We start from the raw sequence: 24678 nt of genomic DNA on the forward strand, positions 1-24678 counted from the left end.
CCAGGAAATAAGTTGCTACTTTCTGAAAGGGCTCATCATCCCCCCAAAATAAGCAAGGAATAAAAGAAAACAGAGAGGAAAATTTCATTGGGAGACTCTTTCCCTAAGGAAAAATTTTACTAAGTAAAAGAGTCTGAAGCATAGGCCATGAAGATCAGCATGGGGCCAGGTACCTTTGGAGCCATACAAGGGTGCAGCCCTGGGTTGTGTTTAAATCTCTAATTGATTAGATCTGCTGACTTTGTGGGAAGAAGCCAGGCCACATACCTTGTCTGCACACATAAGGAAGTGGGGTAGGAATAATAGATCAAAGTAAGCCTCCCCATTCGAGCAGAAATGCTCGATGACGGGCAAGGCCATGGCCAAGGATGGTACCAGGCACTGGAGGGGCCTCCTAGGACTCCACCCTATTCCTGGGGCTTCCTTTCCAGCCATCGCTTTGTCCCCCTAGGAAAGTGTTCCATGCTCAGGGCACCACTTGTCACGAATTGCCCAGAATTGCTCAGATAAACAGTTCCCCGAGAGGCAGTTTCAGCCTGAGTAAGAAGGTGGGATCTGGCCTGGGTCGCATGGACAAGGAAGGGAAGGTGGATACATGGATGGGTATGATGCACTGTCTTCTAAATGTTTGCTATCTTGCTCCGCCCTCCATCTGCCACAGTCAGTTTTGTCAAGGCCAGTTCAAATTGTTGTCTTCCATCTCCCCCAGCCAGCGGGAGTTCAGCCCTTGCCATCCGTCTCCCACTATCCTGGAGGGTTTCATGCAGAAGGAAGAAAGGGAAAGTGGCAGAGGGGCGATGGTGCCCGGAGACTGCTGTCCTACCGCCCTGGGAGCCTCGGGTGTAACCCAGCAGCCCGCACGGGCCTGGCACGCGGTAGGCTCGGGACAAACGTGTGTCAAATGACTGGCTCATTCAAAGATGAAGATAAAAGAACAAATAAGTGATCTATGATGAGGAAGAAGCACGTAAAGGAGGGGATCAAAGGAGGGAAGATTCTAACAGTATCAGCACAGAGTAGGAAGGGGAGACCTTGAGCTTTCCTTGTGGCTGCCTCATTAGCTTGTTGGTTGTCCTTGGGCATCTCTTTGGAGAGCAAAGAATTCAGGTCTGCCTGAATTCACCAAGGATGGACTGACTCCCTTTGCTTCTTCTCGGGATCCTTTCAGGTCCAGCTGTCGCTCTCAGCAGGTGTCTTTCTGGCACACTGCTGGGTACCAGTGGGAAGCCATTCCCACCAGCAGTGGGCCAAGGGCGGATGTGCGAGGCTGGCAGCTCATCTCAGGGAACAGGGGCCTCCAACGGGGACCACGGCCTCTGGCGTCTGTTAGGCTAGTACTGCTGTTATCACTATGGACTGTACAGGTCTCTTGGTCAGTCTCTCTCCCTGACCATTGCTGTTCAAATGTGCTCCTTTATTTTCTTTAGTCAGTATTACATTCCAAAATGTGTTGCTGGCATTTTTAAAAATCATAGCTTTATTGAGCTATATATAGTTCACATACTACCTAATTGACCTGCTTAAAGTATGCAATTAAATGGTTTTTACTTTCTTCTCAGGGTTGTGCACAATCAATTTTAGAACATTTTCATCACCTTAAAAAGAAATCCTTAGTCTGTTAATGGTCATTCCTCATTTCCCCCCAACAACCCCAGCTCCAGGCAATCACTAATCCGTTTTTCTATGTAGAGATTTACCTATTTCTGCACATTTCATGTTAATGGAATAGTATAACATGTGACCTTCTGTAACTGGCTTTCACTGAGCCTAATGTTTTCAAAGTTTATCAATGTTGTAGCATGTATTAGTACTTCATTTTGTTTATGGTCAAATAATATTCTGTTGCATGTGTATACCATATTTTATTTATCTGTCTGTCATTGTTGGATATTAGGGATGTTTCCACTTTGCGGTTATTATAAATAATGCTGCTGTGAACACAGGCCTTTGTGAATGTGAGTTTTCATTTCTCTTGGGTACACACCTAGGACTGGAATTTTTGGGTCATATGGCAACTCTATGTCTAACCTTTGGAGGAGCTGCCAGACTGATTTCTTAAGTGGCTGCACTATTTTACCAGCAGTGAGTGAGCATTCCAAATTCTCTACATCTTCATCAATGCTTGTTATTATCTGCCTTTTTCTATTAAAGCTATTCCAGTGGGTGTGAATCAGTATCTCATGGTTTTGATTTATATTTCCCTGATACCTAGTGATGTTGAACATCTTTTCATGTGCTCATTGGCCATTTGCATACTTTTTTGAAGAAACTTCTATTCATATCATTTGCTTATGTTTTCATTTGATTATTGGTCCCTTATCAGATAGAAATTTGCAAGACTTTTCTGTTTTGTGAATTGTCTTTTCACTTTCTTTATGATGTCCATTGAGGCACAAAAGTTTTAAATTTTGATGATACTCAATTTATTTTTGTTATTGTTTATTTTTATGGGATCATTTTAAAGAAACCATTGCTTAATCCAAGGTCATAAAGATTTATACCTATGTTTTCTTTTAAGTGTTTAATAGCTGTAGCAATTACATTTAGGTTTTTTATCCATTTTGGGTTAACTTTAGTGTATGGTATGGGATAGGGGTCCAATTTCATTCTTTCAAATGTAGATATCCAGTTGTCCCACACTTTAGTTGGAAAAAACTCTCCCTCCTCACCACAAAAAAAAAAAAAAAAAAAAAAAAAAAAAAGAAGAAAAGTAAAAACTCTTTTCCATGCTTAATTGTCTTGGCACCCTTGTTCAAAATTAATTGACAAAAAATGTAAGTTGTTCGCCATTTTTAAAGGATTTCCTTACATTGGCCTTACAAAAAGCCACACAACAGCTTCTTAAACATAGTACGTGCTCGAAAATTACTTACCAGATTGAAGAAATGAGAGATACCTCTCCATTTTAGTTCACTTGGAAAAATAAGGAGACAAATTCTAAGTGGCTGGGCAGTTGCGATTTATTTAATATATACCTCAGTACAGACAAGATTATCATCAGCCATGTGTTCAGGGCCTGAGCCCAGACACTAATGAGCCAGATGAGTTTCATCTGATGTGACTTTAAGAGATTCTTCCCATATAGACAGGTAGTGTATTCTACTTTGGTTTTCAGTCACCGAGGGCATGACTTGCAGGTGGTTTCAATGGCTTTGGACACTGTGATCACCTTCACCAAAGAAAGCCAGGTGCTTGGGTTACAGAGGAATTGCCCCTTGTCCTGCTCTCCACATGGCTCCCAGCTATCATTTTTAATTTCTATGGGCTGCCCTCCTCCCAGCTTCATTTCCAAAATAGCAAGAAACTGGCAAGAACTCATTGGTTGCAACTTATCAGCAAGCTTTGGACACAGCTGTTTCCCATCTTTTGGCAAAGTTGGTGATTTGGCTTATCTTCTGGATGGAATGAAAATTTTGTGAAGGATGTCACAAAAGGACATTCCTTAGGGGCATACAGATGTCCCTCAATTTACTACTACAGAGTTCCCTGTGAAAAGAAATACCGTTGGGCATTTTGCATGGTACCCTCAAAACTAGCATAAGCATCAGTCTCCATGTCAGGAGCCTAAAATGCAGACTTTAGAATTCCATGTCTCAGAATCACTGGAAGTGGGTAGGGTGGAGGGAACTTGTTAAAATGCATTTTCCTGGGCCCCTACTGAATCAGGAGTTCTGGGGGTTAGACATAGGGAACTGCATTTTAATGGAGGGTCTCATGTCCACTAAAATTTGAGAACTGCCTACTTGGGATTTTTTTTCTTTCAAGGATATGTGATACTTGCTAAGACCACAGGTTTGGATATACAGAACCTGCACTAAAACTTCAGTTTCTTCTGCTGTAAAATAAGAGTCACTCTTTCATCTTTCAGGCTGGAGAGGGCTGGCATGGAGTAGATTTGCAGGTGCAGCTCAGGGTTAAAACAATACAGCTTTCACAACAACGTCTGCCCCCCCCTCCCCCGCCTGGGGCACTTGGCACCCAGTAAGGTGGCGAGATAAAATTCAGGAATTTCAGAAAAACAACAATAATTTTTTAATATAAGTGTGGCAGTAATGCTGAGGCCAGTTTCCAGGGTCTAGGGCTTGGTAGGGCACACTCCATGGAGGGATTTGGGACATTGTGCCTAGATAGATATACCCTCTGTGCCTGAACCTCCAAGCCTTCCAGAAAGTCTGAGAGCCTCCCAGGTCATTTAAATGAATTGTTTTTCTACTTTAATTCACTGTAGTCAATTTCTGTTGCTTGTAGCTGGGAACCCTGACCGATGCAGCATCTGTAAGTAACTTTCTACTCAACAATGTGCCGTCTGTCCTCTGTTCCCACTATTCTGAGCCTTCCCAGAAGTCATCAGGGACCTCTTAATTGCACTGTCTCTCTGGGTTTTCTTGGTTCTGTACATTTTTCTGGTGGAGGAGTGTATAAAGGACACAGGGGGGATCCCTGGGTGGCTTAGCTGTTTGGCGCCTGCCTTTGGCCCAGGGCCTGATCCTGGAGTCCCGGGATTGATTCCCGCATCGGGATCCCTGCCTTGAGCCTGCTTCTCCTCCCTCTGCCTGTGCCTCTCTGTGTGTCTCTCATGAATAAATAAATAAAAATCTTTAAAAATAAATAAATAAAATAAAATAAATTAAAAAAAAAAAGGACACGGGGCACTCCTGGCAACCCTACAGAGAGGGAGTTAGGTGAACAGAGACCCAACCTCACTGTGCTACTCTAGACTCCTCTGCTCAGTAGCTAGTGGTGCCCACTGACAAACCCAAACAGAAGCCAGTGCACAGGGAGCCTGTTGACATGGTTCGTTCAGGTCAGTGTCCTGGGTCATAGAACAGGGTGAGAGGAAGGGAGAGTGAGTGTGGAGGAGCAGAAGGAATATATCGGGCATGCAGCATATATACACTGTCCTGGGTTTGGTTCTCTAGAAGCAGAGCCTGGGGAGGGGATTTTATGCAAGTGACTCCTGGAGACACTATTGGGAAGGAAATTGTTTGAGGAAGCGAGAACAGTGAAGTAGGATGGACAGGGGAGGGAGCTGGGCAGGGATGAGGTTTCAGGATTGGTCTCGCCTCAGCCTGATCCAATGGGTTGCTGAGGAGCAAAGGAACAGAACTGTCCTGCTCAGCGGCAAGGGGGCTGGGTGTTGTACGGCCCTCCTCTCCCCCAACACTTTTAGTTGGTTATCGGCCCTGAGCTGTGCCTGAATGTAACCAGCCAGGCCTTTCCTGGTAAGGGGACGCTTCTCTCAGCCAGGGGCAAGCCTTAGGAGAAGAGGGCAGCCAAGAGCTATTAGCTGCCAACATCCACTGCAGCTAGGGGATGGGTGCAGGGGCCAGGCAGGTGGACCTGGATGGACTCCAATAGCATCTGCTAAGACATCTTACCCCCCTGTTAATAGGAGACAGCTCTGGATGATGAGGTAAAAATTATTCTTCCCTTATGATTTTCTATAGTTCACTAATTTTCTGACATTGACTATTATTTTTGGAACTCAAAAATACAAGTTAGATTAAATCCATGCAGCATAATCACTTGTTTTATTGCAGGCAGTAGTAACAGTAAATGACCCCATATTCCTGACCCCTTGCTGTTATCTCTTGACCACAGTGGGCAGATGACCCCTGCTCACTGTTAGCTTCTCTGCTTATTTATCAAGCTCAAGGTGCCAGTCTTTTGGCACTACATGGGCACCAATTGTATGACTCACAAATCAAGTTTGTACTAATGTGGCTAGTGGAGAGGGGCACCATGCCGAGACAAGACAGCTGATATTGGGACATATAAAAATAAGTACAATGTATGTGGCAAACATGTTGTAATCTTTATATATGTCATCTTATTTAATCCTTACAATAGCCTATAAAGTAGGAATTGTTATTCCTTTTTTTTTTTTTTAATTCTTATTCCTATTTAATCAATGAGGAAGTCCTGGATTGGGGATTAAAGAAATCAGAGTTGTAATTTTCAATTAGCCACCAATGAAAATGGAAAACACTGGACCAAATGAATGATTTTACAATTGTGTTTCTAGGAACCCTGAGGCTCAGCAGGGATGCCCAGGGAATGGAGGAGCTGCTGAGAATGAAGGAGTGGCCTTTGTACCTTAGCCACAGCAGCTCTGCTTTGATCTTTGGCAGGCCTGGCTTCATGGGTGTGCCACCAGCTGCTCAGCTCAGAAGGGGCTCTGTGCTTAGAATTTAATGCTCTGCAGCATTCTTGAATTTCTTAAGAATTTTATCTTTTATTTTGTGTCTTGTAAGTGAAATTCTATGGAACACTGGAGCATTTGCCAGAGGCTTAGAGCTCTGACTCATGCTTGGTTCCACTTCCTTTTGCCTATCTGCCTTCCTGGGATGTGTTCTCCACTGCCTGCTCTTGGCGCCTGGTGCCCTCAGCCTCCTTTTTCTGTCTTTAAAAAATATATTTTTTTATTTATTCATGAGAGACACAGAGAGGCAGAGACATAGGCAGAGGGAGAAGCAGGCTTCCCGCAGGGAGCCCGATGTGGGGCCCGATCCCATGACCCCAGGATCATGACCCGAGCCAAAGGCAGATGCTCAATGCTGAGCCACCGAGGTGCCCCTCTTTTTTATGTCTTGCCTTCCTCCTCCTCAGTTAGCAACTAGATTGCATAAGGAAAAGGGGCTGTAAGGGCGGTAGGGGGAGAAGGAAGGGAGCTGTATTCCATGTCCACTAAACCCCACAGAGGCCTGACCATGGGCATGGGGAGGATTAGGGTCAGATACATGTCTTGAATGTCTTAGAGTAAGACAAGGGGATGGCCATCCCTATCCAGGCTGGAAGCACCATGGTACATTCTGTGGGTGGCTCAGTAATGCCTCTTACCTACCTTTAACCCAAATACCAAGTCATGCACAGCATAGAAAATGGTAACATTCATATGGCCCACTGTGGTAAGCAGTCAAGGCAGTACTAGCTAGCCTTGAGTCCCACTTATTAACCCCAAGAGCTGAAGGCAGTTCTACCCTAGACTAAGGTAGGTGAAGCTTCTGTCTTCCTCCTTTCTGCCCCTACTCCACTTGGCCCCACTCTTCCCTGCAGGGCAAGTTATCCATGGGCCCAGGGGATATATCTGACCAAGTCCCCAACCCTCCTTCAGGATCAGTTGCTTTTCCCCCCGTAAGCCCGTCACAGACAAACACGTCGTCTTACTATGCATGACTAACACTTGGCTCACACCACTTGGGACTCACCATGTAAGTTTGCCAGCCCTGGAACTGGTCTATCTCCTATTAAATCAGAGAAGTTCAGTCACACCGGTTCATCTTCAGATGTTCCAGCAATGTCAAGTGCCATAGAAATTTCTAAGTGCTCGCGTTCAGTTTTTAACTTAAGCCGCAGCAGACCAGCAATAACAGTTTCGTCCCTGGACCACAATGAGAAGCTCTATTCGAGACTCTTCTGCCGGTGCTGGGACTCTGGAATTACCAGCCCAAATCGCACCAAGCCTGCTTCCTGGATTTTCATGGGCCTCTTCTGATTCATTCTCCAGGTTAGCGTTCTGCTGGGCCAAGGGGCAGCTGTCTGCAGGAAGCAGCAGAGATGGAGAATGAATATGTGTGCTAGGGTGTCCATGCTGGTGCATTTGAGGCCCTTTGGGTGTAACATGGAGGGAAGATGAGAAGGGACGGGAGGGCAGGCTGATGGAGGAAGGGGCCACAAAGATATAGGGCAAGCCAAGCTGAGAGAATCAATGTCTCTGCACATCGGGAACACATCCACGGTGTCCCAATGTATCCCAGCCTGCCAGCCAGGAAGCTCGAGCCCAGCCATTTTCTGTTGTGATTTTTGACATTTTGAATTCTGATTTCTATCCCATTGCCACAGTTGAGAGCCTCATAGCATTTTGCAGAACAGGTGGGTAACATGTGGACGTGTGTGTTCCCTGGGTCACTGTTTCCCCGGCTGTGTCGGGACTGTGACCTCACCAGCTGTGCCTAGTCAACCAACCCCCTCTCTTTGTGAATCAAACGTACTGTGTTCCGGTGCGTGCCTCCCGGCAAATCATTTCTCAACACTCTGGGAAAGGATTTGGTTTGTTTCCCTTAAGTTTAATTAGGAGCAAACCCAGGCTAACACCCCCAAAGAAAGATAGGCAAGTGACTCAGCAATTTAAAAAAACAACAACACAATTAGCCAATAGGCATATAAATAATACCTCTAGTAAATCAAGCCATGTAAATCCAAGCAATGAGATACTTTATTTTGCTTCTTAAATTGGAAAAGATGAAAAACAAAAAAAGAAAATATTCAGAGTCTGTGATGGTTCGGGGAATATTGCCATTTCATATACTGTTGGCAGAGGGCAGTAGGGTAACTGGAGAAAGGTTGGTAGAGGCAAATCTGGCAGTATATTGCAGAAGATTTTACAACGTGCATATCCTTTGAAATCTTGAAATCACTGTTCCATATTTTCTTACATTCATTGGTTGTTGATTAGAAGTCTAATGTCAATCTCATTTTTGAGATTTTTTGTTTTGTTTTTGTTTTTGTTTTCCCTCTTCTGAAGCTTTTCTTGTTATTGATAGTGTTTGAATTATAAGATCTGTCTGGGTTGGGTTTTCTTTTTATTTGTCTTGCCAAGTGTCTGGTAGACTCGATTTGGGGTTTCACAGCTTTCTTCAGTTCTGAGAAATACTATTATATATGTGAATATTGCTTCCCTTCATTTTTCTCTACTCTCTCCTCTGGAACTGCTATTAGATTGAGATTGTAATGTCTGGATTTTGATCCTGTGTTCCCAACGTGTTTTTCATACTCTCACTTGCTTCTTCCAGGAGAATCCCTAGGGCAGCTCACTAACTTGCTCTTTATGTTTTTCCTGCTATTCAGCTCTGCTACTGAGTTTTTAAAAATTCATCTCAATGGTTAAAATGATTATTTCAAATATCTCTATTTGAACCTTTTTGGTCACTTTTGTCCTCATTTTGTGTTTGCCTTATCTTCCCCTCAGTTTTTTTTGGGCAGATTAATTACACTCATTTAAAATTTGCTGCTGCATACGTTGTTAGCTACATTTCCTGTGGGGTCTCTGCCCTAAAGTTTGCTGTCTCTCTTTTACAGTGTTGGCCGCCTTCAGATGTTTGTTTATTCTTGTTTTGGTGCTAATTTCTGTAACTGAAATTTCCTGTGAGCATGTCAGCTGCACCTACTTGAGAAGCCCACTTGGAAGGCAGGGTTGGAAACTGCTACCAGCCTAAGCCTTGGCACTGTTTTCAGAGAGCCAGCCTTCGTGGCATGGATTTTCTCTTTCTTGTTCTTGTTCTCTCAGGTGTCGCCAGCCCCTAAGAGTCCTGCCCTTCTCTCTGAGCCAGGCACCTCTCTGTACTGTTTCTACTTACACTTCTGACACCAAACATGTGGGATTCCCCCCCCCCCAAATCAACCAATTCTCCAACTCTCTGGACACCACAATTCAGTTCAGTTCTGACACCCACTGCCTAGAGTCAGCACAGCCCCCACAGGTGAAGGGCCTGTCCCCACAAGACTGCCCCCCACTTCAGATGCCAATCTTAAGTCCTAGGTTGTCACCTGTACTTCTGACCAGCCAGCTATATGTTGGGGTTCTTTAGCCCCTCCTCAGGTTCAGTAATTTACTAATATGGCTCACAGAATTCAGGAACACATTACTTATGTTTGCCAGTTTATTGTAAAGGATATTATGAAGGATACAAATGAACAGCTAGGTGAAGAGGATATAGGGCAAGATCTAGAAGATTCATAAGTGCATTCTGTTCCTGTGGAGTTGGTGTTTGTCACCCTCCTGGCACATAGATGCTTTTGCCAACCTGGAAGCTCCCTAAATATTGTTATTTAGTTTTTTGTTTTTTTTTTTAATTGGAAGTTTCATCCATGTAGGCATGATCAAATGACTCAGTCTCCAGCCTCTCCCCCATCCTCAGAGTTTGGGAGGTGGGGCTGAGAGGCCCAAGCTCCTAGTCAAGATTAGGTCTTTCTGGCATGAGGCCCCTATCCTGAAGCTATCAAGGGGACCCTGGAGAGTTGCTTCATTAGAATAAATGGTGCTCCTGTCTCCCCTCTCATTCGCAAAATTCTAAGGCATTTAGGAGCTCTGTGTCATGAATTGGAGCAAAAACTAAATGTTATAACAAAAGATGCCTCTGTCACCCCTGTCACTAAGGAAGGAACTGGGGGAAAACACCAAATATGTATTTATTATGTCACCATATGCCACCTCACAGACTGCTCCATGACTGCTGACCAGCCTGAGCAGCTGGGGGTGCGGGGTAAAATGGCCAGTCTACCTGGTTGCCACTGGCCTCCCTGTGGCTACTGCCGAGCATCTTCCTGCTTCTTGCCTCACACCTGCTCATGCCCCTGTATCCTGGGCCACCTCTTGTCTTTTCAGTCAGGTGCTCCTCATCCACGTACTCCTCCATGTAGCCCTCTTGCTTTTCAGTGAGGCTATTTAAGCCTCATCCTATAATGTCCTGTCATTTGTTATGGAATGAACATATTCTCAGTCCAGTTGTGTAAAAAACTCTGTATCACCTTCAAACCAGCAGTTCCACTTGTAGGAATTTACCTAAAGGAAGTAATTAAGAATAAAGCTTTACCCCAAGGAGTTTCAATCACAGTCACATTTACTGTGAAAACAAATAACCAACGAGAGGGGATTAAATAAATGATGACACGGGGTGCCTGGCTGGCTCAGTCAGTAGAGCATCCAACTCTTGATCTTGGGGTCATGAATTCAAGCCCCATGTTGGGCATAGAGCTTACTTTAAAAGAATAAAAAAATAAACCGATGGTGACACATCCATACAATGGCAGATTAAGTGTGTGAAAACTGATGGCAGATTATTGAATTGCATGGAAAAATGTCACTGATGTATTTTTAAATAAAAATTTCAGGTTATGAAATTATTTTAGGGTCTCATTTTTGTCAAAATCCCCCCCCCACACACACACACAAAGGGGTGTCTGAGTGGCTCAGTCGGTTAGGCGTGTGTGACTCTTGATCTCTGGATTGTGAGTTCAATCCCCACATTGGCTCCACCCTGGGTGTAGAGCCTACTATAACATATATGTGTGTATTATATATATACCGCACACATATGTTCTTTTAGAAAAGAGTAGTTCTGCATGGTGGGATTCTGTGACTTATTTCCTCTTTGTAGCTTTTTCCCCACATTCTTGGGGATTGTTTGTAGCAACTGTCATGTGCCAGACTCCAGTGCCATTCTCTGTTTCCCTCCCCAAGGTGTGCTGGAAGATGGACTGTCCTCCAATGGTATACCCCGATCTGCAGCCCCAGGTGGAATATCCAACCCGGAGAAGAAGATGAGCTGTGGGACCCAGTGCCCGAATCCCCAGAGCCTCACCTCAGGCCCTCTGACCCAGAAACAGAATGGCCTTCGGACCATGGAGGTAGGTCACAGCCACAGAACCCACTTGGTTCAGGAGAAGGGGGGAGCTGCTCCTAGAACAGGGCCCAGCTGAAATGGTACCCAGGGAAGGAGCAGTGATGGCTCACCTTGCCAGTGGAGATTTTCTACCCCACCCATGTGAAAATTGTTACAAAGAAGATAGCAGGACCCCACCATACCCCAGCCCCTGCCTTGAGGGCTGCCGTGTTTTGTTGAATCAGTAGAAATGGGCCCTTACTATCTGCACTCTAAAGGCAGCATGTGTTTGCATAAATATAGCTTTGTTCGAGGATCCCTTCAGCACAGCTCTCACCATCTTGACACTGAGGATTGTACTGGTCACAGGAACCAGTTTTGGGCCAGGCAGTCAGCAGGCTCAGGGTTGACAGGGAAGGAGAGAGAAGATCGGTGTGGTGTGGCAGGAGACAAGCCAGCATCTTACCTCCTACCCTCCCCACCAAGGCAGGCAGTGGGAGAGTCCCCAAGGGGGGCTGTCATTGCAGCATGTGGTGCCAGCATCACCCTCAGACTGTTAGTGTTAAAGAAGAAGCAGGGCTATGGCATCCCAGAGCCAGCTGGCATCCTTTGGATTCTTTCCTTTCTCCCAGAGCTGCTGTGTGTGTGTGTGTGTGTGTGTGGCAGGGGGGGAGGGTGCTCCCCACACTGGCCCTGGCTCCTCCCACCAGAAAGAATGCCCTTGGTAGGCCCGCCAGGATCTGCTTTCTCCTCCTCCTCCCCGCCCCTCTTCCACTTCCTCATCTGCACCATGGCCCACCCTCCAAATCCACTGCTTATCTGGTGCTGATTGTCCAAACCCACACCCGTCAAAATTTACTGGTCCTGTCCCCGCAGGCCAGTGCCAGCTGTTTCCTGAGGCCACAACTGGTTCTCTAATAATGGAATTCTTGTCACCTGAGTGAGTTACCTCTCTAACCCTTGGTTAGAAAACCTGTTGCAAATTCAGCTCTAATGCTCCTTAACTAAGTGGCCTGGCAAGAACCGCTTAATCTCTGAGTCTCAGGTCCCTTACCCACACAATGGAAATACTACCACCATGAGAGAGCAGATGGGCCTGCTCTTTGTAAACTGAGAAGTGCCCTAAGGAAGCCAGCAAGGATTAGCAGGGCATGGTTAGGCACACAGCACCACAGCCCAATGGAACCAAACACCGGTGATGGCTCTTCGGAGCAGTCCCCCAGCACACACGCGTGGGAGAGCGCTCCCCCAGGGCAGGGGGCGAGGGCCTTTGCCCCCTGAGCAGCTCAGCTCCAGGAGCAGGTGACACCCGCTGATAAGCCGTCCACGCAGGTTGTTTTCACAATTCAGTGAGCAACGCCTGTGTTGTAGCCACTTCCCAAATAAGAGCAGGGGGCAGAGAGCTGAGTTCTGAGTGTCCAGACATTTGCTGACGTCCTGGGATCTCACCAGCCACCGGACGTCTTGAATCCCTCGAAAGCCATGGCAGAGGTTTTCTATCGACAGTGTCAGTTTACAGGACAAGTTTACCTCTGACTGAAGCTTCCGTCAGCAGAGCTATCTTGTATCCACACAGCTCTCAGCTATGAATCCGCTCAATGAAAATCATTTTCTGCCTGAACCCTTCGGGGCCTTTGACATCTTATCTCTTCCTCGCTGGTCTCCTATACTCTGGGCTAAAGCTTCCGGCATTTTCAGTGACTTCCCTCTTCCTCAGCTCTCCCAAGATGACCTACTACCACTTCACAGCGTTCTCTACGTCATCCAGCCACCGGGCTGATGGTTTTTTGGCACTTCTTAAGAGCTTTTTTTCTCTAGAAAAACTTGTCATGAAGCACGAATCTTTATGCACCTGCCTAAATCTGATTTATAAAACAAGTCTGCGTGTTAAAGGCAATCCTTGCTAGACCTGGAAAACGTTCTCCTCAGGTCCTATAAGCGCTCCTTGGACTCATTCATGTCCTCTTCTTCCACCGAGTGCCTTCTAGGTTTCCAGGCACTTTTGTGATGCCAAGGATGCGGGAGTGAAAAAGGAACACAAGCCCTTTGCTCTGAAGCAGCTGCCAATTTTAATGCGGGTGAAGCTGGGCACGCAGATAATACAGAATAAATGAACAAAAGCTTTGCCGATTTGAAATAGTGCCATTTATTTCCAGGAAATAAAAGGCCAGGAGTGGGGGCTAGCAACTTCTCCCTTCAACATAGACGCCTTCCCACAGTTCAGATTGCTTTCCGAAAGGTGATGGGGACAACTGATGGTGCTAATGGCTGTGAGCAGCAGCATCTCCTCTTCTGACCCCCTCTCCACTTCGTGTCCCATCAAACCAACCATAGCTTCCCTCAGCCCCTGTCTTAGGCCTGGTGTTAATAGGTGCTACCTGGCAAAAGGAATGTGACAACCACGATCTTTAGCAAATGGGACCTGTCTCGGGGAGGGCTCTTTCTCTTTCTGTACTGTGTCTTGATTTCTTCCAGTCACTTGGGACCTTTCTGACATCTCCGCATCTGAGAAATCCTTGACTGGGTCTCCTTCCCTCCGGCTCCTGCCCTGAGCTCGACCAAAACGCAAGAGGAAGTTCTCCAGCTGCTTATCCTCTCCCGCTGGTTAATTGCTCAGGAACTCGGGGCTGCCTCCAAACATTTGCTTTCAAATCTGAAAGTGCCATTTCCTCAGCCTTGGGACTCTGTTTTCCTCCCCCTAGAACTATCTCCTCAGGTATTTGGCCAAGGTGGAAGTGTATGTGTGGATACAGCTCTGAGCAGACAGGGCTCGAGCCTCCCAAGGAGCCCTCATGTCTTCCGAAGCTGTGTCGTTTTGAGTTACTTTATTGTCCTTGGCCAAGTGGCCAGACCGCACTGAGCACTTCACTGATGTCCCGACTGACTCCAGCCGAGAAGCTTCCTCCTTCTGCTCCCGCTCCCCCCACACCCGGGGTCTGGGTGCCAGCGAGGCAAGGTCCGGTCCAGGAAAGATGGGAGAAGCCTTGCAGAGATGGCTTTGGCCAAACAGGGGGGCCTCATCCAGCAAGGAGGGTGGCAGAAGCCCAGAATTTCTCCTGGGTGGTGGCGATAGGAGATGCACGAGAAGAGTTTGGAAAGTAAATAGGAGTTTCTCCTAGGAAAACACAAACGTGACATTAAAAGGAGGGAGAGAACAAAGGAACCCATTGAAGAAAACCAGAGAGGGGTACCTGCCAGATGGGCACTTTGATGCACGTTCTAGCTCGATTCTGGGAAAAGGAGGCAATTTAGCAGTATAGGGATGTGGAGGGTGTGTGTGTGTGTGTGTGTGTGTGTGTGTGTGTGTGTATGGTGATTCTCACTACCTCCACACATGCAGCTACCTTATACAGCTGAAGAATTTCAAGACTCATCATCTGTCTAAGGGTCTGTAGAAAAGCCAATTCTATTAGAAGACTTTCAGGCTCCTTTGCCCCCGGAACCACCTTCATTCAGGATTATGAAGCTAGAATATGCTCACGAACTACATGCTGATGGAATGCTGGTGAGCACTTCCGGAGGATTAGAAAGGTTTCCCAGGGCACCAGGCCCACCCAGCCCCTCCAGCGCCACCATCCTGTGCTTGAGGACTGTTCTATGGGATCCCCAGTGCTTCTTTCAAACAGATTCTGCTGCCTTCCTGGTGTTTGATCTACCTGAGGTTCAGGTTGAAAGGCAGTAACTCCTTTGGCACTTGCTACCGTACAGGTCTAAGTACCGTGCATGGGGCTGTGATGGGCACAGGATTCACTCCAGGCTTGGGGAGTTCTGGAGATTTTTGCCTGAGGCGTGACCTGACCCCTGCCTTTGGAGGCTAGCATCCTGGCCCTCAGTGGAGTCATCAAGATCAAATGTTTTCTGATGACCTCGAATTAATGCCATGAAACAGCAGCAAATAAAATCACAGAATTTGGGAACAGCTAGATGTTAGTTATTGCTTGTCTCCCTTTAATAGGGCTTGACTGAACAGGAGAAAGATGTCTTGAGTTGCAGCTGACAAGGCTCGGTCTTTAATCTTTTGGGAAGGAAGAGAGGAGGGAGTGTCCACAATGAGCCAGGCACACTGCATATGGCATCATCTTTACTCCTCACTCTAAGGGGGAAGTAGCATTTCTCACTCAGGAAAACAGGCTCAAGAAGGTTAGGTATTTGGCCAGCATGGCACAGGGAGTAGTCATGTGACTGTGTTGGACTTAAAAAAAAATAGAGGGATCCCTGGGTGGCTCAGCGGTTTGGCGCCTGCCTTTGGCCTGGGGCGTGATCCTGGGGTCCCAGGATCGAGTCCCACGTCGGGCTCCCTGCATGGAGCCCACTTCTCCCTCTGCCTGTGTCTCTGCCTCTCTCTGTCATGAATAAAAAAATAAAATCTTTAAAAAAAAATAGGTACGTGCACTCTTTAATTATGGTTCATTTTGTCTTTAATGGAGTACCATAGATATGTAATCATTAGATACTTATCAATCATTAGATACTTATCAATCATTAGATTACGTATCAAGATACCATGATATGTAATCATTAGAAACTTCATATTATAGATTCCTGAGTCTAGGACACAGCCACTGTATCTAATATCTTCTAATTGGATATGGATGAAGGAATTATGAAGGAGTTATTTACAATCACAATAAATTATTAAACCTAAGCCACTATCAAATTAAACATGCATTTGTTTATTCTGAAATGCTGCAAAAGTAATAGATACAAATGTAAACCCAGATCTGTTTGCCTCCAAACCCCATGTTCTTCCTTCTATTACCAAAAACAAAACAGTGGAGAATTCAGAGTAAGCTTTGGCAGAGTTGTGGGAGGCTGGATGTGGGACCCAGTTCCACCATCTTCAGTTCAGCCTACTGTCTATATCAACATTGGCCTTGTGCAAATTATGTTGGCTTGAGTGACTTTCACTGCCTCTTTGGAAAAGAAGAAGTAGCACCATTTCTGTCTCTCAGGGACAGCGTAAGAAACAATCAGTTTCTAGGAAAGTTACAGGGCAGGACAGTGTAATGCAAACAGGTGTGCTATTCCCAGGGCATCTCTTCTCTTCTTTCTAAAGATTTCTTCCCATGTATGTGTTCACCAAGTTATTTATTGGGTATCTATTATGTGATAGGCACTAAATTATATTCTGGGGATATATTCTGGTCAACACAACAGACTGGGTCCCTACCTTCTTGACATTTATAATCTGATGAGGGTGTAGAAAATATATGAGTAAACAAGCAAATATATAATTCAAACCATAGTTAAGGCCAGGAAGGAAGTAAAGAATACTGGGAAAGAGAAATCATTAGCTGTGGTTACCCCTGGGGAAAGCCCAAGTGTGGCCAGAGCAGGGGAACAATATTACTTTTCATCATGCCCTTTACTCTTTGAATTTCTCTACCGTAATTATGTACTGGTTTTATAAGTAAAAAATACACTCAAATAGGAAAATTGATGTCTCATAAATCATAATCCCAGGGGCTGCCTGGGTGACTCAGTCAGTTAAGCGACTGCCTTCGGCTCAGTCCGGGGGATCCAGTCCCACGCCAGGCTCCCAGCTCAAGGGGGAGTCTGCTTCTGCCTCTCCCTCTGCCCCTCCCCCACTTGTGTGCACTCGCTCACTCTCTCTCACTCTCTCTCAAATAAATAAAATCTTTTTTTAAAAATCATAATCTTAGTAAGCCTTGCCTTTCTTCCTTGTGTGTGAGGAACTGTAAAAAGGTTCAGGTGATCCCATGTCAGGTATAGATATACTTCTGGAGTCAAAATAAAGTTGGGAACATCTATATTCCCATTTGAGGGGAAAGTGAGAAAGGGTTGAGCAGACTGAGCTGCAGCCTTGACCCCAGGCCTTCGCGGAGCAGCCACGCTGCCCCCATTTCCACTGGGGAATGGGCCAGTTGTTGACTTCTAAACCCCAAGAGATTAAGTCCATCTGGGTTTGAAGATGCCAGGAAGTGATCACAGTCAATCTAGTGACCCTTGAGAAGTGGCAGCCAATGAATTACTTTTAATTAAAGAGGCAGGGTCAAGAGAACTAAAGTCCATGATTCACAGAGTTCTAAACCTGCAGAAATTAAAATGAGGCAGAGGGAAGAAGAGAAGAGCTGTAAAGCTGAGTCCGAAACTAGAGGTGGCCCATTAACAAGAGTCAGTGGTGATAAACCTCACAAAACAAGGATTTTAGAACTGGGGGAAGGATTGAATTAGCAGAGAGCCACAAAAGAAAAAGATGCCAAATAGGTTTCTCTCATCACTGACTTGGGACCATATTTGTTTTGTTTTGTTTTGTTTTGTTTTTAAGCCAGTAATTGCAATTGGGACAGATTTTCTTTGCCTGTAGTTAAATCAAGGGAATGGGATATTAAATAAAAAGGATTGGTTGGGTTGCCTGGGTGGCTCAGTGGTTGGGCATCTGCCTTTGGCCCAGGGCATGATCCTGGAGTCCCAGGATCGAGTCCCACGTCAGGCTCCCTTCATGGAGCCTGCTTTTCCCTCTGCCTATGTCTCTGCCTCTCTCGCTCTCTCTCTTTCTCTCTCTCTCTCTCTCTGTGTCTCTCATGAATAAATAAATAAAATCTTAGAAAAAAAAAAGGATTGGCTGGTTAAGAGCCACATCAGTGGGGAAAATACCTGTTATACACAGTATCTGAAGAACAAAATGGGATAATTGTTCCATGTATCTGTATAGCTCTTCTCTTGGAGGAGAGCAAAGCAACTTCTCAGGGCTTTAGAGAAAAGAGCCTGGCATTGTCATTCTCTTTCTCATCTTCTCTCTCCCTCTCATTTGGGCTTGAAGTCTGAGATTTCCAAGTTGTAAGTAGATTCTAGTCAAAACAGACCTCCTGAATGTCCGCGCTGCTGTACAAGAGGCAATGCCTTTCTGCTGGTGTCTCAGACTCGAAAACTTCTCTTTTTCTAAAATACTTCCAAGAGAATACCTTGTTGGTCTAATTGTTTAACTTGATAGAGTTAATATAGTGTGATTGTTTGAAGGTGGACTTGTTTATGGCTTAGAACCTGTACCCATCACTGGAGTACAACACCATAGTTGTCCTTTAGCCAAATGCATACCTCGCAGGATTACTGTCGGTGTTGTTTAGAAGTAGCAGGATCAAGAGCCATAGTTCCAGTAGAATAAGAAGGTTTTCTGTTCAAATTTAGTACGTTTGACATCATCATTTTGCAAATAGAATTAATGTTAGCTCTGACTGGGCTGACTATCTTGGTTTGCAGGGGCCTGAGCAGGTTTCCAGAATGGAGGACTTCAGTTTTAAAACAGGCCAGCTGGGGCATCTGGGTGGTTCAGTTCATTAAGCATCTGCCTTCAGCTCAGGTCATGATCCCAAAGTCCTGAGATTGAGCCCCAAGTGGGGCTCTCTGCTCAGTAGGGAGCCTGGTTCTCCCTCTCCCTCTGGCTCTTGCTCTCTCTCTCTCTCTGTCTCACCCTATCTCAAATAAACAAATAAAATCTTTAAAAAAATAATAAAAATAATAAAATAGGCCAATCTTTGGCCAACTGGGAAAAGTTGGTCACCCTATTAATGCTGAGTGACATGCTTAATTCTCTCAAAATCCCCACAAAGAATCAGGCATTATTTCATTTTTCAGGTAAGGGAACTGAGATCCAGAGGGTAAAGTAATACGGCTTGTGGCAGCTAACTGGTAACAAAGCCTTGTCCTATGTCCAGGTCTGTCAGGCTCCAAAGCTTGTGCTCTGAACCCTGTCACTAGGTGGGCTTCGGATATACAAATTTAAGAAATTGCAAAAAGGAAAAAAAAAAGAAATCACCCCATTGTGCTTGAGATTAAAACTATACATATTCTGTAGCTGTTCTGGGAATGACTATTTTGTGGCTTTGGACTCTTAGATAAGGAAATTAAGAATCATCCAGCTATTGAATTTTTGCTTATATTTTTAAGCTTAGAAAAGCAGACTAACACATAGAGCAGAGCATTTTCTGTGTGTAATCTTTAATAACCTTTTCTGAAATCTTGCAGTATCTCTAGAGACAAGCAGTTATACCATTTGGAAAGTTTACATTTCTAGTCTGGAAAGCTCTCTTACTGCCCACCAGTTCAAGCGGAATGCTGCTGTCAACTTCGCTCATTTTAAACAAAGCCCCTGTGTCTCTGTCCCATGCCTCATCCTCAAGGCTTGTATGCAGTAACACCCGAAATGCAAATCAGGTGGAATTGGCCTAGTAATTGCCACACTTTTTTTTTTTTTTTTTAGTGCAATTGGTTGTGGGACTTTAGGAGTTCTCTGCTTTTAGGGAAAAATAAACCCATCAAAGTCACTGCTTGCTCTGCTGCCAGTTCAGGCTTGGAAGAGCTGAGTGTAAGCCTGAATCCTTAAACAGCATTGACTTCTGTTTGTTCAAACAAGGATGCGTTGACAAGCATAGTGTGTTCATTCATTCATTCATCCACTAATTCAGCCAAACTGAAATTAGGAGCCTGCTGTTTCAGATGGTGCCAGGCACTGAGAACATGAGGGGAGGAATGATGTCCTAGCTCATGACATCAGCGGTTAAGACTAAAATTGCATGTAGTCAAAATTATCCCTTAAACAACCGTCAGATCACCCATAAAGTATTCTTAGGTCAGGTTTTCTGGAAGCAGAGCCCAAGATGAGGATTCTTGTGCAAGCAGTTGATTGAAAGAGTCATCTCAGGTGAAGCCCATATGGTGGTAAGGGAAGCAGGATGGGAAGGAGACCCAGTCCAGCAAATACGTAAGCCCTACTGAATCCCGCAGGGAGCTTGGTCCTATGGAGGCTCTGGAGCATGGAGGTGTCCTAGATTTATATCTCCTTGAGGCAAAATGGCCAGCATTTTGTATCACTAACAATCAGGTACTGGCTTTGCGCTGTCTCCAGGAATTAGTGTGTGACCTCTGTAGCATTTCTGAGCAAGGTGACTCCAATTAGATGAGGGCAATTCTCAAAATATGGGTGCTGCTCTGAGCAGTAAGCTGCTGGAACTCACAGCCATTGGGGGATAGATGCACCAGGCACGGAAAGAGAATTTAGAGGGAGCATCACCAGCAGCTACTGCACAGGATTTATGTGACAGGTTACAAACTACATAGCATTTGCTAGTAAATAAAACAGGCCCATGTATTTTTCTCCAGGGATGCAACAGCCCATCATTTTTTTGGATGCACTACAGAGAAAGTAGTTGGCTTGTATTCAGGGGTCATGTTATATGAAAAACATGAATCTATCAACACTCACACCCAGCATGGGGAGGTGCTCACGCCCTGGGAGATGCTCCCTCAGATCTGAGGCTGACTGTGTTTTCCAGGAAGCAGACCTCAAGATGTCCTTATATAAGATGTTCATTGGGCGTCAACCTCTGTGGAGAGGAGGTGTAGAAGCAGGAGTGGGCAAAGGGAGCAGGTGAGCCAGGTGCAAGCAGCTGCAGCTTACCCCACCCCATGGGGAGCTCTGGAGCCTAGTGGTATGTCAGAGCTTTGTGCCAAAATGGCCAGGCCTTTGTATCCCCCACATTGGGCCACCATGGCAAGGGCGTGACCCGGGGTGAGGTGGCTTTCTGCAGCTGCGCACCCCAGTGGGACATGTGGAAGTCATTCACTGACTGCACTTCCAGAAGCAAGGCAGCAGGTCTTTCTGGACTGAGGATGGGACAACACATGTCTGTCTATCCACTATGGAGACGACTCCCAAGACCCCTCTCGTGCTCACTCCAAGTATATCGTTGAGCAGAATGGGCACAAAATCACTCCCCACTAGTCAAAGTTTACTCTTGAGGGGTTGGAGAGCCTACAGTTTAGTCAATGCTTTAGTATTTAATATGGATTCTGGACTTTTATTTTTGGTTTATCGTCACTTAGAAGTAGATAAGCTATCTTTCTACTTATTATATTTACTAAATCTGTTTTTGGTCCGTTTTTTTTTTTTGTGTGTGTGTGTGTGTGTGTGACAGGCATTATGTTGAGTACCTTAATGCAAGACTTTATTTAATCCTTACAATAATCTTGTGAGGTAGGTACTGTTATTATTCCCTGACTTAGGAGGAGAAGACTGAGGGTTAGCTTGGAAAAAACTTGCTCGTGGTGAAATTATCTAGTCAGTATTTAAACCACAGAGTCTGGGGATCCCTGGGTGGCTCAGCGGTTTAGCACCTGCCTTCGGGGCAGGGTGTGATCCTGGAGTCCGGGGATGGAGTCCCACGTCAGGCTCCCTGCATGGAGCCTGCTTCTCCCTCTGCCTCTCTCTCTCTCATGAATAAATAAATAAAATCTTTAAAAAATAAAAACCACAGAGTCTGTCCAGTTCCAAAGCCCTACTCCTTCATTGCTTTACTAAAGCTAACTGTGAAAGCTTCCACACTACCTTTTGATGGAACTTAGCCAATTAATGCATTCATTCAACAGTGTCTTACTGAGTACGCCTTATGCCAGGCTCTGTGCTAGGTCAGTATTAGAGTTTCAACAGAGAAATGAGGAGTTTGAAAAGGAGTGTATGTGTGTGTATTCTTGTGGGTTATTCTTCCTGCCTGTGTGTGTGTGTAACAATCTCAAGAGATGAATGCAAATTTGGATATTTTCTTCTAACTCAATTCATGATGTTAAACTTTTTAACAGGTTAAAAGAGACGCTAAGCGAATGTCTGCAAAAGAAGTTACCATTAACGTGACAGAAAGTATCCGACAGGTGGACAGAAATCGAAGGATGGCGAAGAACTGTGTTAACTAGCAGAGTGTGCTACTAGAAGGGCAGATGGACTCCTTTGGTGCCCTCCACATCCTGGACCCCATGAAAGAGTCTTGAAGAAGGGTGTGACCCTTGCAGAAGATGAATAATGCTGCTGCCTTGAGAGACTGCCTTCCCCAGCAGGCCAGTGGCTGCCTGGGCTTTGGGGACATTCTCAGCCTCCAATTACCACGTAAACATTTTGGCGCAGTACTTGTGTATGGTAATAAGCTCCAAATGTGCAATTAGTTTGCCTCTTTGCAACTCCTGCTCTGTGGTCTGATGTGAAAGCGGTGTGCAAAAGCCACAGGTGGGTCTATGAAACAGAAGTAGGAGTACACTCCCTGGGGGAAAGATGCTCACATGGATTCTAGGCTCCCCTGGCCATGGTAGCGTGCGCTTTTCCAGTCAGCTTGTTCTTTCGTTCTCTCTTGCTGAAAACCACCATCAGAAAGCTTACCGTGTTCACTTAAAAGTTGTCTTTCACCCAACGGTAAATCCAGATAAAGGAGAAATTGAGAAACAGGAAAATTTCCTGCTATACATGTTTCCTTAGCTCAGTACGAGATTCAGATCCAGTTTCACACAAACTCACTCCGTCAACACCCACAGCATGTGTTGGGAGGTCTCTGTGAGGCAGTCACACCCATTTCTCAACTGTCTTCCATGCACCCCATCCTGGTGTCCATGTCAGCCTCCACACCGCAATGTCACGGTCACTGTGGTCAACGCATCCAACCTAGGATGCTTCCCGGGGCTCAGCCAGACACCACATTTTCAGAGCTTCCCAGTTCTCCTTGCCTGCACTCTTGAGTGTTTGTTTTCTCCAGTTGGGTCATTTGCGTGGACACAGCTCACCAGAGGGAGATAACCTAGCACACGTACCAGCAGCACATACGGCTTCCCCGTGGCATCTTGTCCTCAGCACCAGGACTATGTCATGTGCTACCCGTGAAGGAGTCACTTTAGAAAGCCCGTACCTGGTTGGTGTGCATTGTTAACCTTGTTGTGTTGACATTGACGTTAGACTGATGCACACTGGGTCAGAAATCAGAGGCAGTGAAAAATGTCTTGATAGATTAAAATCATCTAACATTTCTTTAAACACATTAAAGGGGAAGTATCTTCCTCCAAAGTAATGTAGCATGATTTTTAAAAGACTGTTAACACACCTGGATTGGGAAAGGTAGGACTAAAGTTGTACCAAACAATAACAATAAACTCCATAGTTAGCAGAAATAGGCAGAATAGGTGGTGTGTGTTTATATAATGTGGCCTAGAGAATTGACATGCGTTGGTTAAAATTTAGAAACTTGGCCTCGTTACCTGCCAATTTTGTTATTCCTCAAACACAGACAAGTACTGCTTCTGCTTCCTCCCTCCTCCCTCCCTTCGGTACACTGTGTATTTATCCATTAAACACTAAGTACCAACCCTGCACCGGGCACCTTGCAGATGCTAAGAGATTTGGAGTCTGGCCAGTCATCCTGAATGTAACAGCGGATTTAATAACTAGGGGATGAAGCTTGACCCTAAGGTGTAGGGTGTGTGTAGTGAACTGCTCTGCAGCAGCACTCACTTTGACATTCAGAATAGGTTTCTCTCTTACACTCTGGATCTGGGTGTTCTCCTAATCACGGCCCAAGCCTTTACCCTACACAAAACTAGTTTTCCCAAACTTCTATCGTTTTGTGGTACTTTGAGAAAGGGCTTTTAGGGAACTTCATGTTCTGAAAATTAAAAAGTAATAAGAAAATAAAAGCCAAACCTGTGACTCCCATGGCCCCCCCCCCGGCATTACTCAGCTGAGCCTTCCGCTGCCAAAGGTTGGCAATGATCCTGCAAGCTCAAGGGCTCATTCTCCCAGGGCACATGTGTCGTGTTTCTGTGTGGGGTGTTCCTTCCCCCTTCACGTGCTGTCAGTTATGGACGACACCAGTTTCTCTTTACATCCTTGTTTTTTTGCATCACTTCACTGCTGCAAGTTGTTTGGGATTTATTAACTTGAAAGGGTGTCTCTGTTTTATATAGAAACAAGGTCTCCCTCCTGGGGGAGAAGGGAATAAAGGACATATATGATCTGCCCCTCCCTGGAACCATCTGGATTTCACAAAGACAGTGATCAGAAGTCAAACCATGTTACTGGAAACTCATCTGGCAATTTTTTCCTGTGTGTATGATACAAGAACTGATTCTTACTATCCTATTAACACTTTCTATTGCAAAGTTTGTGTCAATAAAGTCATCAATTTCAAACATATGGCCAATATGAGTCTTTACTGGAACCTTAAATTTCTATTTAGAACTATTTAGTTTTTTCTTCTTTTTAAGATTTTATTTATTTATTCATGAGAGACACACAGAGAGAGCAGGGACACAGGCAGAGGGAGAAGCAAGCTCCCAGCAGGGAGCCTGATATGGGACTTGATCCCGGGACCCCGGGATCACGCCCTGAGCTGAAGGCAGAAGCTCAACCATTGAGCCACCCAGGTGTCCCTAGTTTTTTCTTCTTTTTTTTTTTTTTTTTTAAGATTTTATTTATTTATTCATGATAGTCACAGAGGAGAGAGAGAGAGAGGCAGAGACACAGGCA

At 45.3% G+C, this 24678-nt stretch overlaps 1 protein-coding gene across 6 annotated transcripts in view; it reads left to right on the forward strand.

The window, feature by feature from the left end:
• BAALC (BAALC binder of MAP3K1 and KLF4) overlaps nt 1–24345 on the forward strand; it is a 107187-nt gene extending 82842 nt beyond the window's left edge. For all 6 annotated transcript variants that reach the window (XR_005368476.1, XM_038555255.1, XM_038555256.1 and 3 more), the window contains 2 exons: nt 11240–11406; nt 21978–24345. Coding sequence is in view for 5 of the 6 variants with exons in the window: in XM_038555255.1 (XP_038411183.1) it covers nt 11240–11406; nt 21978–22088 (278 nt within the window). In the remaining variant the exon portion in view is untranslated. The remainder of the gene's footprint in view (nt 1–11239; nt 11407–21977) is intronic.
• Nucleotides 24346–24678: the final 333 nt, after the last annotated feature.

Source organism: Canis lupus, chromosome 13 (assembly GCF_011100685.1).
Source record: "Canis lupus familiaris isolate Mischka breed German Shepherd chromosome 13, alternate assembly UU_Cfam_GSD_1.0, whole genome shotgun sequence".
Taxonomy (NCBI): domain Eukaryota; kingdom Metazoa; phylum Chordata; class Mammalia; order Carnivora; family Canidae; genus Canis; species Canis lupus.